The sequence below is a fragment of the Coffea arabica genome, chromosome 10e (assembly GCF_036785885.1).
Source record: "Coffea arabica cultivar ET-39 chromosome 10e, Coffea Arabica ET-39 HiFi, whole genome shotgun sequence".
NCBI lineage: Eukaryota > Viridiplantae > Streptophyta > Magnoliopsida > Gentianales > Rubiaceae > Coffea > Coffea arabica.
Window position 1 is genome coordinate 42,993,601 of NC_092328.1, and position 13,370 is coordinate 43,006,970.

General features: G+C 35.1%; 1 protein-coding gene across 1 annotated transcript; it reads right to left on the minus strand.

Annotated features, from left to right (window-relative positions):
- Window positions 1–9,464: 9,464 nt before the first annotated feature.
- On the minus strand, window positions 9,465–11,438 carry LOC113713050 (uncharacterized). Its single transcript, XM_072067170.1, has 3 exons — window positions 11,267–11,438; window positions 11,044–11,144; window positions 9,465–10,066 (listed from the first exon to the last, which is right to left on the minus strand). Exons 1-3 carry the CDS (start codon window positions 11,362–11,364, stop codon window positions 9,552–9,554), a joined length of 714 nt encoding a protein of 237 aa, XP_071923271.1. The 5' UTR covers window positions 11,365–11,438; the 3' UTR covers window positions 9,465–9,551.
- Between the last annotated feature and the right edge of the window lie 1,932 nt (window positions 11,439–13,370).

Below are 13,370 nucleotides of genomic sequence, written 5' to 3' on the forward strand. Positions count from 1 at the left end.
TATCGAGTAATTTAGTTTTTTAGCCTTGTTTTATGCAGGCAATTACGATAAATTAGAAAGCTGACGGGGTGCACCAAAGAGATTGAATAACAAGAGGCCTAAAACTCCTTGGAACTTTTTCAACGGACGTTGAGAACTTGAGGTGGTCTCTTGCAGGATGCTGTCGACAAATCTGCGTATAATTAGGCCAAGTGAATGTTGCCTTCGTATCTCCACAATATTAAGCGAAATGTTTCCCTAGTAGTACAGATCAAAATATTAAGATATGCAGGTGAGGAACTGTAGTTAGGTGACAGACACTAGTTCCAAGGTTAATTACATCGGTTGCGATTATAAAGGGAAAATGGCTATTTTCGTCCCTAAACTTTTTTTTCCCATCGATTTAGTCCCTAACTTTTATTTTTGGCCAATTTAATAGATGAACTTAATTTTCGGGTCCAATTAAGGCCTTCTACGACGGCGCCACCACCTAAAAGTAATTTAGCTCCTAATTTAACATTATACAAGTGCATTTTGGGAACTTTGAATTATCTCCTCTCCATTACCAACCTCCGCCACCAACCACCCACCTCCTCCGTCGTGGAACAGTTCTTTTCTCAGCTAATCCTCGCTGCCCAATCCTCACTGCTCAAAAACTGCATCAGACACGCTAGCAAGTTGCTCAGCATCAACCCGACAGGAGCCCCACCGGACTCGATCACGGATCCCATGAACCCCAGAACGGCTGCCTTGGTCCTAAACCTCTCGTGCTTAACCAACTTCTCCAGCCTGACCAGGAGCTTCCTCAAGAGCCTGACTTTAATACTCCCATGTAACTTTCCGGCGAACCAAACGAAGCCTTAATGATCTCTAACGTCTTGCTTCTTCTTGACATGACTAACCCTTGTACTTCTTCTTCATCTGCTTCTAAGGCAACAAGAGGGCTGTGATGATTTAACTTGTAGAGCAAATGGCTCAGTGTGTTTGAGGCAAGTCTGACCCGTATCTTGGCTGGGCAACCCGGATGCAAATGTGAGGGGGAGGGGGAGAGGGAGAGGAGGGGTTTGAGAGGATCCATCCCTCTTTCTGGGGTTGGGTCCTCTGTCTGTTTAAACTTTCAATGTTTTCCTGTTGCAACCGGTGTTGCAGCCATGGCGGCGTCACTTTCCCTTTCCCTGACCTAATTTTGACATATCTGAGCCTTAAAACTTCAAAAGTGTCCGGCACCAGCTTAGGAATTTTGGCTTGGCATTTTGGGAACTTCTTGTTGTCTTGCTTTTGCTGAAGCCTCTGTAGCAGGCAAGCAATGAAAGACTAAGATGGAACAACCCCACAACCACAGGTCAGTCGGTCTTCATCTGCTTCTAGGTTGCCTTAGAAGAGGGCTGCTCTCTTGTTGTGGGGTTGTTCATCTTCTACAGATTCAGCAAGAGGGTTTTTCAAAAGCTTCTACAAATTCAAAAGTAGATTCAAAAGCTGTCCATCTTCTTCATTTGCTTCTAAGGCAACAAGAGGGCTTTGATTACAATTCATACATAAAGTTCCCAAAATGCCCTTGTTTAATGCACCTATCATCTTCGATTTTTCATGGGGATTGCCAAAATCAAATTAGGGATAATTGTTTCTGACTATTTCACTATAGCCCCCTCTATGTTTTAAAAATAACACTAACCTCCCTTGAGGTTAATTATGTTGTAAAATTATTTTAGACCCAATCAACAATTAAAAAATGACTTTAGAAAAGAAAAAATAATATGATTTCATCATTACCCCTCTTTTATAACATTATTTAATTAATTTAATACCCATTCATACATTAAAGAAAAATATTAAAATTTGTTGTTTATCATTAGGGATCAACCCACATATAACATCAAAAAATAGTATATTATTTTTTTTCACTTAATACAAGATCCAAATTACTCTTTTCAGTTATATAGCGATGTCAAACATGATCAACAACAATAATAAAAAAATTTGCAACCAAAATATTACATAAAATAAGCTTTAACATCATAAATGTTTTTGTCAACATATTAAGGTTAGTTACTGAGATTTTTATGGTATTAAAGTTTGCTCTTTGTAATATTTTGGTTACAAATTTTTTTGATTATTTGTTGTTGATCATGTTTAACAATGGGTTTGTAACTGAAAAGAACAATTTGGATCTTACATTAAATTTAATATATATAATGATATACTATTTTTGATGTCATATGTGATTTGTTCCCTGATGATAAACAGCAAATTTTAGTGTTTTCTTTAATGTTTGGGTTGATATTACATTAATTAAACAATTGAGTAGAAGAGGGACAATGGTGAAATTATATTATCTTCTCTCTCCTAATATTACTTTTTAATTGCTGGTTGGACCTAAATGTTACAAGATAATAAATTTCAAGGGAGGTTAGTATAATTTTCAAAAGTTAAGAGGGAGGCCAGTGAAATAGTCAGAAACCTCTAGGGAGGTTTCTGAAATTATCCCATCAAATCAATAATATCTTTCATCACTCTAGTAGCTCGGCCTAATATTTCGCTAAAAGTGATGCATATAATATTCCACCATATTCCCTTTGAGCACCCTATCCTCCAAAATTACGTGAAACAAAAAATTTCCAAAATATCTTGAGAAAAAAGACCAAATCCTGATCATTTGGAAAGACTTTCTTGACACTGAACTGAATGTCTATTTTATTCACTTTATTTTATTTTTTTTAATGTTGATTTTTGCGTAATGAAAAAGTGTTGCTGGATAAGATCGTGTATATGTCAACATTAAGTTTCGCTTCATGTGAAAACCATGGATACCAAATATGCGTGAAACGCAACTACCAAGTAGTACACATAATTGTATCTCTAGAATTGTACCTAATATTTCTTGCTTGTATTCGACAATAAATTTGATTGAAGCCTCCATTTATGTCAAATACACCTCCCCAACGTTAAACAAAGCTTGATCTATTAGTCAAACACTTTAAACAAGCTCTAAGGAGGTTCTTTCAAGAAATCAATATTCTTGGAATAAAGCTCATTACTTTGTGTGTTTGCTATTTGTCAACTGGCATAATTACCGTCACAATCATGATTAGAATATTGCATGTTAATTTAAACAAGAAGAAGCCCCTTAAACTTAGAACTCTAGATAAGAAATAGCCCCTTAAACTTGGAACTCTAGATATGAAATTCTTTTTTTTTTTCTGACGGAGTGAATATCCGGGTCAATCCTTATGGGGCCCGACTAATCCCACTCCGGTCCGGAGAGGAGGCCCCACTCCACTCGAGCACGGTAGCAAGGGGGCTCGAACCCTGGTTGCTCAGGTAAGTCCACCATACCCTAAAGAGGGGGAGCGGACCGCTCGAACTAACCCTTGGGGGCTCTAGATATGAAATTCAGTGACTATGGCTTAGATGTAGGTTTCCCTGTAATTAAATATTTAGAGTCCGGTATCTGGATAGTTATCAAAGTGGAAATATGTGATGATTAATAAACCTCGTGGCAGCTTAATGATCGCTAAAAATGGTTTGAACATTGTGATTCAATTAACAAGTATTATAATATAGTGTGTAGGTTTAATTATGCAATTATTCAGCTAGTTCACACTTGATTAAATTAGCTAGATTGCTTGAACAAGCTGTCCGACGACGTCATGCACCTGAATTAGACTCATACACCGTAGTATTTATTCATTATTATAAAGACATGAGCCACAAAGGTGAAAGGTAAATTACACTACAAATGAGCCATAGTACCTTCAAAACTTAAAAAAGGTTAATAAATGAGCAGAAAAAATATACACAAGCAGAAAGACGATATAAATATCATATGATTAAACAAATCACAGAAAATTAGGCTAATTAACCGATAGTTCTATTTCTAAAAGCAATTACAGGAGAATTGTCATGAAAAATGTGCCCGTATGGATTAATGTTTTCTTGAAATTTTTGTAAAAAAATGTACCGTAATGATTTGATGTATATGACACAAAAAGGTGATTGAAAAATATATTTATGAAAAACGAAAAAAGATTTTCTTTAGAAAATTGTAACCCAATGTTAAATTAGTATTGTGTATAATATTAACCTAAACTGAAAAAAAAAAGGAACCAAAATGAAGGGATATAAATGATTAATTCGGCAGGAATGTGGAAAAACAAGCTAGATATCAATTTGACATCAATTCAAAATGTCGTTTCACAAGTCACGAAACAGCCATAGGCCCATACCCATAAGCCGAAAGAGAAGAGAGTGACAATTGACAAGGATGTATGCAATTAAGGTTTCCGGTTTTCTTGTCGTTTTAATGTAATATATATATTACATCATGGACATGCGCGCATGTTCATGCATGGGGACAAATCTTTACCTGTCAACTGGCATGTTACACTGTCCTTTGGTGGCTACAAAAATCCAAAAATTAGTCCAATTTGATGGGCCACTTTTGCTTGCTTAGCCGTGATGGCGTACTCTAAATTAATAAATCAAGTGGCATGGAGAAATGAGAATTGTTCCAAGGCTGTGTAGATGTTGATTTGGGGCATAAGAACACAGCTAAGGTCGATGCCTTCCTTATCACCGTCTCTTTTGCAGTAAAATGACGCTACAGAAAATATCAGGATTTCTGAGGTGTTGAAACTTATGAAATTTATGATAATTCATAATGTATTTCCCATCCAACAATGCCTTTCTCCAATTGATTGTAAATACAGTTTAGAGTAGGGGTGGCTGTGGTTTCGTGTAAGACTTGCCTTTTTTAGAAGCGATGGTGATCCGCATGATTCATTGTAAAATAATTGACATCTTAAGTAATTGAGTGATATTTCGTCAATAATTGATTAGTATCTCCCATTGGATGATGATCGATTGATATCTTCTAGTAATTAATATTTCAAAATAATCAATTAATTAGTTAGAGATATTTTCAATTATGATTTATGGTAACATTCCCTTAACGAAAGGAAACCCTAGGGATTTGATATTTGTCAAGCTCCTAACCTAACCTATAAATAGCTTATGATAATCCATTCATTATTTTGGATTAGGCATAAATTAGGAAGGAGACATGGAGGAAGGAGGTATGGTGGATTTACATTGATAATATTCCGCTATTTAGTACATATAAGAGTATATTTTGTATAAAATTGGAACTAGAATCGGCTCGAACTATGATAAAAAGAAAAACAAAGGAGGGGGATTGGTTTCCTATTGTACTTCCGGTTCGAACCTTGTACTATTAAGTATAGGAGATCAAATCCAATTACTATCCACATTGAAGAAACTTATGTTTTTTTTCCCTTAAGGAATCAATGGTATGAGATTTTTCTTATAGACTTTATATCATTTTTCTTTTCCTTATTAGCTAATAATAATATGTATACAGAAGTTTTATTTTTCTTCTGTATTCATTACCTTTATTTGTTCCTCGTTCTAAATTCATTATCTTATTTTTCTGTAATCCCCATTTTATAACCAAATGGAAGACTAAAGAAGTCTGAAGTGTGACCAGAATCGACATCAGAACTATCCTTACAAGGAATGATTCTAGCCCAATAGTTAGGGAAGAATTATTAGAATATTTTCAAATCCTGCACTTGGTAGTTGGGGATAGGAATGGTGTGGGGATGGGTGGGAAGGGAAAAAAAAAAAGAAGAAGGAATGATTCTAGTTTCACCTTTTCATGGCACCAAACTTGGCAGTTCGGAAACCATGGTCATGTCCAACTTGGAGTAGGCTACTACCTGTGTTATGTGAAAAATAAATAGATAGGAAAATGAGAGGGAAACATAAAACCATTATCATAGTTATTGGTAAAGGAGGTGGATCAACGGGTTACTGATTCAACCAATTAATAAGTGTTTGAACCGATGAGTCACTAAATATATTTAAATATTATGTCTCATAATTTTTTTAATACAGGGTATATGGTTTAAACTATAATGAACTATACCATAGCAAATGCTTATTTGGCCTAATGCATTGTAGAATGATTAATTCTTATAAGAATCAATATAATTTAAATTTAATTGGTAACCCACCAACTTCAAGTGTATAATATTACTTATATTTAGTGTAATTATTTAGTTTATTTATGAATTTTAAGTGCAAAAGATTATTAGAAATAATATTTGCCTTTAAATGAATTGTATAATATGTTATTTCTGAAATCCATTTCATAACTTATAGAGTGGGGAGTAATAAATTTTATTAAAAGATTCCAACTAAATTTTGTTTTAGAGAAATAAAAGAAAGAACAAAGAAACTATTGACTAATATCTACTATAAGACAGGCTAATAACCAGCATGTGAGTTAGTGGCTTGGCGGCAGGTACTCTTTGGTTACATGCATGAGGTCATGAGTTTGAACCACTATAGCATGTTCTCTAAATTTTTCTAACAGCAACTAATGATCTACCCGGTTCAATTGGCTTGGTTTTTGATTTAATTCGGATGACAAGTTCGGATGAACTACCGGTTCAATGACAAGTCAACAAGTTTTATTCACATCCGATCTAATTAGAGATCCAGCCTAGTCTATTGATCGGCTCACCTTCATCTGGCCGGGTTTTCGATTTAATCTAGATGAACTTTTGATTTATTAACAAGTAAGTTTTGTTCATATCCGATCTGATTAGAGATCTAGCCCAGTCTATTTACCAAATCACCGGATTGATCGATTGAACCAATAGCAAGTAATGTTCTACTCGGTTCAATTGGCTGGGTTTTGGGTTCAATTTGGTTGAACTACCAATTCATTGACAAGCCAATGAGTTTTGTTCGCATCCGATCTAATTAGAGATCTAGCCCGATCTGCTGATCAGTTCATTGGATTGACCTGTTGAATCATCGGACCGGGCCGGGTTTAATAATTATGACTATTACTTTCAATTTCGTTACATAATTTTGATATTGGTGCAAGGTGTTTCCCCTAGATATGTTCTAAACTCTTGGATTTTCTTCCAGGCAATTTGTTGCAATAGGGCTACTCGTCTTCTACAAGAGTTGGATGATGCATTAGAAAAAGCACATATTTGTGGTAACAAAATCAACCAGACACGGATGCTATGAATGCAAAAAGTTGACCTATATTGCCTTGCATATATGAATGTGTTGTTGAATTTCTCCCATAAGACTTCAGGTTTTCCCTTAGTACAACTCTAACATGAAACCCTGAGTTCCTATCTTGATAGTTAAAAAAGTTACGACTCAATATAAAATCTTTGCTGTCTTTCCTTACAATGGTTAAATTTAGATGATCTTTCACGTGCTTCACCTTGATTAACCTGGACCATGCCAAGAAAATCCTGATGAGATGGAGTCCGTAGTTGAGGAAACATGGGATGTTATCAAAAATACATCATCTTCCCTTTTTTGGGAAAATATAGAACCAAATCTGAATTGCAGTTCATTTCTACTAGTTAAGGGTTCAGTAAGTTTTGAAACCTACTTACTTTCCTGACTTGGTACTTGTGAATGGTATCAAAGCTACTGAAATGGTGAACGTCTGTTGTTTATCTTAGTACTCTTACCTACTGATCTCACTGTTGCATGCCAGCATATATCTTGTTTCAACTTCGCCAAAATGATAATACTATTCACTTATCCAAGGAAACAAGTTAAAGCCAATACTGCCGTACTGCAAAAACTGGTAAAGCAATCTAAATTAACACAAGAAAAAAAAATCAAGGATGACAGGCTTATACATTAAACATGTTACAAAGAATTCATAGCCAATTGAACAAAACTCTGAAAACGTCAATATCAATAGTCATGACTCGTTACTACATAACGCATAATAAAAGTACAAATTCCTTAATGATAGTGATTCAAACAGCTTCACAATTTTATTAGCGTCGAATTTATTTATTTTTCCTCAAGAAAGAGGCAGGAAAGATTTAAAATTGCAAATATGAGCTTGTGCAGGTTTTTGCCCTCTAAGCTGTGCATGTGTATTCAAGGGAGAGGCACTGAATAACTTCCAAAACTTACTCCTTACCCTTGAGAGCGTTGGAGAATGAGAACTGGATTCTAGATACCTATTGCAACGCCAAATTGGAAACTAGTGATTAGTCACTTTTACCAGCTCCCTTTTGGAAGATCAACTCTAAAAATAACTCTTCTACCAAGGCACTCAAAGCTGAGATGAGAAAAATTCTCAACAATGAAAAACAACCTAGGAAACCTGACATTGTGGTTTCTATTGAGCTGTGCCAGGCTGAACTGTGAACCCCAAATAATGCAAGGTCTCTTAAAAATCTTAATCCATTTCTCCCGCTTGAAAGAAATCTGCCATATCAAACAACTAATGATCTCCTAAAGTAATTGGGCAGCTAAAGCACTACGGTTGCAATTACCTTGCAGAAGCTGACACATTAGATTTTTGCACTTTTGCATAAATGCAACAGCATATGGTGCCTTCCTAAAGCTATTCGAGCATAACAAAATGGAAAATGCTCTTACAGGAAAAAAAAAGTCATTCAACCACTCCAAACTGACAGATATTCTTAACTAAAATACCAGATTTCTCTTTTTCCTTTTTAACATTACAAGCCTCAATTATGGTTCATCCAATAAACAGAAAGGCTCTTTTAATCAGGACTAACAACTTCTACTGGCTAAACCAGACAGTTTTTTGTCCATATTCATACTAAATCCCTAGTGATAACTGATAACGATTTAAATTAAACAGCAACTTTCAGGTTACTATCTCACTAGTAGGACATTTTTACACATAAAAACACACAGAGTTCTCTTGGCTCTTTCTAAAATTTTTCATAGGTGTGTAGCAATCTCAGAAAGTGCTGTGTTTGGACTGTATTGGATGATATATTCAATTTAAGAGGGAGAGAAAGAGGAGAGTGGACAAGAAAGACTTCTCTGACAGGAGTGGAGCCAAAGTATGCAATTAGGTTGATGGAGTGAGAACTGAGAAGAAAGATCAGAAAAGTTCTAACATACTCTAGGATTTATTTTGGCAAAAAGAAGTCAAATTCTATGCTTAGCACACAAAAGTATATTAATTCTGTAAAATTCTAGAACATCCCAAAGAGCATAGTGGAAATCCTAATACAAACATCAATATTCTGCTAACATACTCAACTATACTTGAATTAACCAGATATACTGCTTCTACTAACTAATGAAACTTGAATAGCAATCCTGCTGTCACAGACCAGCTAATCTTGAGGTAACACATTCTACCGATGGATCGAAAGCTGCCTTATAACCTATTTCATCTATACCCTGCATATGGGACAAAAGGACCAACCCTAAATAGATATACAACTTAGAAAGGTTCTCTAAAGTGTCAAGTATTGGATTTGCGATAGACCAGAAAGCCATTACTAGAACATCTGAAACTTTGTCAGTTTCAGTTCAGACTTCAGAGAGTGCAATGTCGTTTTGTTGCAAAGAATAGGGGTGGACTTCATTCTTTCAGATAAATTGTGCATTCCAAAAAGTTAGCAAGAAAAGCATACAAAAATCTGTAATGAGATCCAAAGCACAGTTACAGCATTGTAGCAGAGTAAGTTAAGTTTCATTTACATTTGCATATGTTTTACTACTATTTACCTTCTCTAATGGCGCATTGAACCCTTGAAGCTACCCCTTTTTTGAGCAAACTTTGAGGTTCTAGCTACTCTAATGTGATCAACAGGATTAACATGATCATGATACTTACTGGAGTTCCTCCTTTTTGAACGAAATGATTCCTCACGAACTCCCACATGTACTCGATGACTATTAGGCCTCAACGCCCTCCTCATATGTTCTTCTCTATAATGTCTTTTCTGACCAGATAGCAATTTTCTTCTTTTTGAGATGTGCTTTGTTGCTTGATTTGTAAAACGCCCTCCATGATCATCTTCATCATCATTAAGATCATCCTCACTCGCAGTTGCTGATGCTTCAATATCTCTTCTTCGCCTTCTCCTTCTCCTGTTGTGCTTGTCAAGCTTGGAACATAAGAAAGTGCAACAAAATTCTAGCACAGAGAACCAGGTAGCACAGCATGCCCATATGCTTCTGCAGATGATATGACAGATGCATTGGCAAATACCCAACTTGTATGACAAGTAGAAGAATACGAGAACTGCACATTAACAAAAGAATTATACAAGTGCTATTCAGTTTAAGAAGAAAAAGGCATCCTTTCAAGGGCTTAACAAATTAATTGAGTTGTAATGGTAAATATGGGGGAAAGCTAACAACTAATTGATAGAGAATCCCAAAAATTTTCTTCAATTAATCTAACAACTACTACTGAAAAGCTAACAACTAATTGATAGAGAATCCCAAAAGTTTTCTTCAATTAATCTATATCTCCCTTAGAGATGAGTTCAAAAGGATTATTATAGGATCCTCACAACGTGAAAGAAATGTACATTGAATCCGAATAGCTTGGGCTCAGAATCCAAGAAATCTTACATGGTGGTTGGAGGTTGGCTGCTTGGTTAAAACAACATCACTGCCTAGGGGGTAGCTGGTTGGCAAGAATTGGTAAAAAAAGAGTGTTTGCATTCCTTCAAAATTCATGCATCAAATTATATGATACAGACTGGTCTGTTCTAGTCATCCTTTCTCCAAATGCTGTCTACCTAGTGAACATGATGCCTCTTCGTTTGGTAGGAAGTAAGAAAGTAATAAAGGATAAGTCATAGAAGCCACACTCATTACTTAAACAGCGTAATGAATCCAAGATTTTTCATTTTCACACCAGATGTTTCTTCTTATGCATTGAAAGGCATAGTATTCCAATCACTACCTTGATTTTGGGATGCATCTCATGTTTATGTAAAAGCACAAACTCTCATCTACAAACTCACATTAAGAAACAAAAATATCAGTGTACATGTTTCGTATTGAACAAAAGAAATTTAGACATAACCGACTATATCATCAATAAAGGAAGAAATTGAAAGACACTATTCTGTCCAAACTTCAATTCTTTTGTTTATTCTGTAAAAAATTTCCTTCCAATTCTCCAACAGCAATACATCCAAGAAAGCTCTTAAAATAGAAAAAAACAATACAACTATGTATATGGTACAAGAATGCATGAATACTTACCAAAGTACAAGAGAACTACGACCAAACCCAACTTCAGCAATTGAGCAATGCAGAAGTTTTCTATATAACACGTGAGATCCCATGTTGGTCCACATTTAGAACTGCACAGAATTTAAGAACAAAAAAGATATTTGTTAGATCATAACTTAATATCTTCAAAATTTGAACACTACATTAAATGATAAAATGAACTGAAATATCAAATGGTCTCGTTCAATTTTACCTGCAAGATTTGCCAGATAGGAAATCAAGTGGATGGCCTAAAAGTTTCCCTAAAACTTCAGAAACTCCACCGAGGACTGAGCCAACTACATTCCCCATCTATACAAATTGAAGCCAAAAAACTTAAGTGACGAACAGCATCGTCAAGTTCATTTTCATACTCTCCCTTATCTTCTTCGAAACCTGCAAAACAATCGTAATGATCAACAATTTTAAACAAAAACTAAAAAAAAAGAACCCAGAAAGGAGAGAGGATCATTGAACCCCCACGTGGTGGTTTTACGGATTTTGGTGAGACATAAGAAACCGGATTTGAAGAGGGCTCCAATGGGGGAAATAAAAGATTTATTCTGGTTTTCTCTTTAGTCTTTGGAAGGTAACTGCTGTTTTGGTTTTTCTCTTGATTCTGTGCCGCGAAAATAAAAGGAAGCCGTTGAGGATTTAAACAGAGTCGTGTCCGTTAGTCCTAGACGTCAAAAACTTGTGTCAACGAGCCCACCTGTTGACCGAACGGTCTAAAGTTTGCCACGTTATCTTGGCAGTTTGAAAATCACTAGTAACAACCCCATGTTTGTACCTTGAAATTGAGAAGGAGAAGAGAAATCTGTGTCCAATAAAAACCATCATCTCTATGCATTGACAGAACTTCAATTTGCATTCTTCTGGAATTCCTAAAACCTAACTACTCTATCCATAGATATATAAAACCTCTTTCCAAATGAAATACTCAATCCATAGGTATAATAGCCACTTTCCACATGAAATTTAAGTTGTGCTGCTTATGATCGTCAGTGATTCATAGTGCATGGCCTTCAACATTTCTTTATCAAGAAATCAGCATAACAACTGATTATACTACTCTTGAATTTCTTTTTAGATATTTCTTCCTCTTCTTATGACCATGCCAATGCTCGAATTGAATTCTTCTACTTCTCAATAAAAGAGATGTTTTAGTTTTCTTTATTTTTCCATCCTTGTTTCACTTTTTCTTTACTTTTTGTATGAGAAATGCTTGAGCCTAAACAGAATTTCAATCCTGTTAAATGGATCTGGATCTGGATTAAAGGGATCCAACCCAGACCCTACCCATTGACATGCCTACTGTTATTTGAACTTCATTTTTTTTTTTTGTTATTTTGTTTTCGAATATTTCAAATTTCAACTTAGTTCCCAAGATTTTGGTGATGCGAACTACAAAACCCATTTTGGAGTGAAATATATCATTACAGCCCTAATTGATCACTCACAACAAAAGCATCCAAATTTTTTAATTCAATTATGTTTCTTTCATCAACATTGTTTTCTCTTAAATTTAACAAATTACTTCACCATGAAAAGTTAATCCTCACATTCGCAACACTTGCAAATATACTCCCAAAACTACAAAAGGTAAAAATACTAAAACAAATAACTACAGATATATATCATATATACAAAGATCCACCATGAATGGGGAGGAAAAAAAATGAAGAAAAAGAGTACCTGATTCAGCCAAAAAATCATGCCTAATAGCTGCCTAACATTAACAGTCACGATACTTACATTTTACATCTTTTTTTCCCCCCTTCCGTTTAAATCTGTTAAGCTTTTTGATTCGATATTTGTTTGTTTTCTCTTGTAAACTTTCTTTTTCTTTTTAAATAAAACTTCCAGATTTGGATAAATAGATACTCCCTACTGTTAAAGACTTTGCAGTTGCAACGGCTCTGAAGAGTCCTATTAGATTTAAACTAAACTGTCTGTTTTCAATTCAACTGCTTTTTTTTTTTTTTTCAACTGCTTAACTAGGCCAAGTTGCTAGTTTGACCTAAAAAGGAAGAACCAATGAAGAAATCAACTAGTTGCTGTTCAACTTGTAAAATTCAGAAACAACCCATGGCTTTTGAGAATTTACAAAGTAGCAATTACTGGACCACAAGGCTATTTTGTGTTTAGTTGACCCGTGACTTGAATTAGTTTTAATTAGATATGACCGTTAGAAGACAAGCACAAATGTATTGGATTACAATGATTCATTTGGATGAAAGATATATAAGAGTATCAATGTTATCTTTATTTGTATTGATTTCTTAGATCTGTTATATCTATTGATTTCAAATCTATAT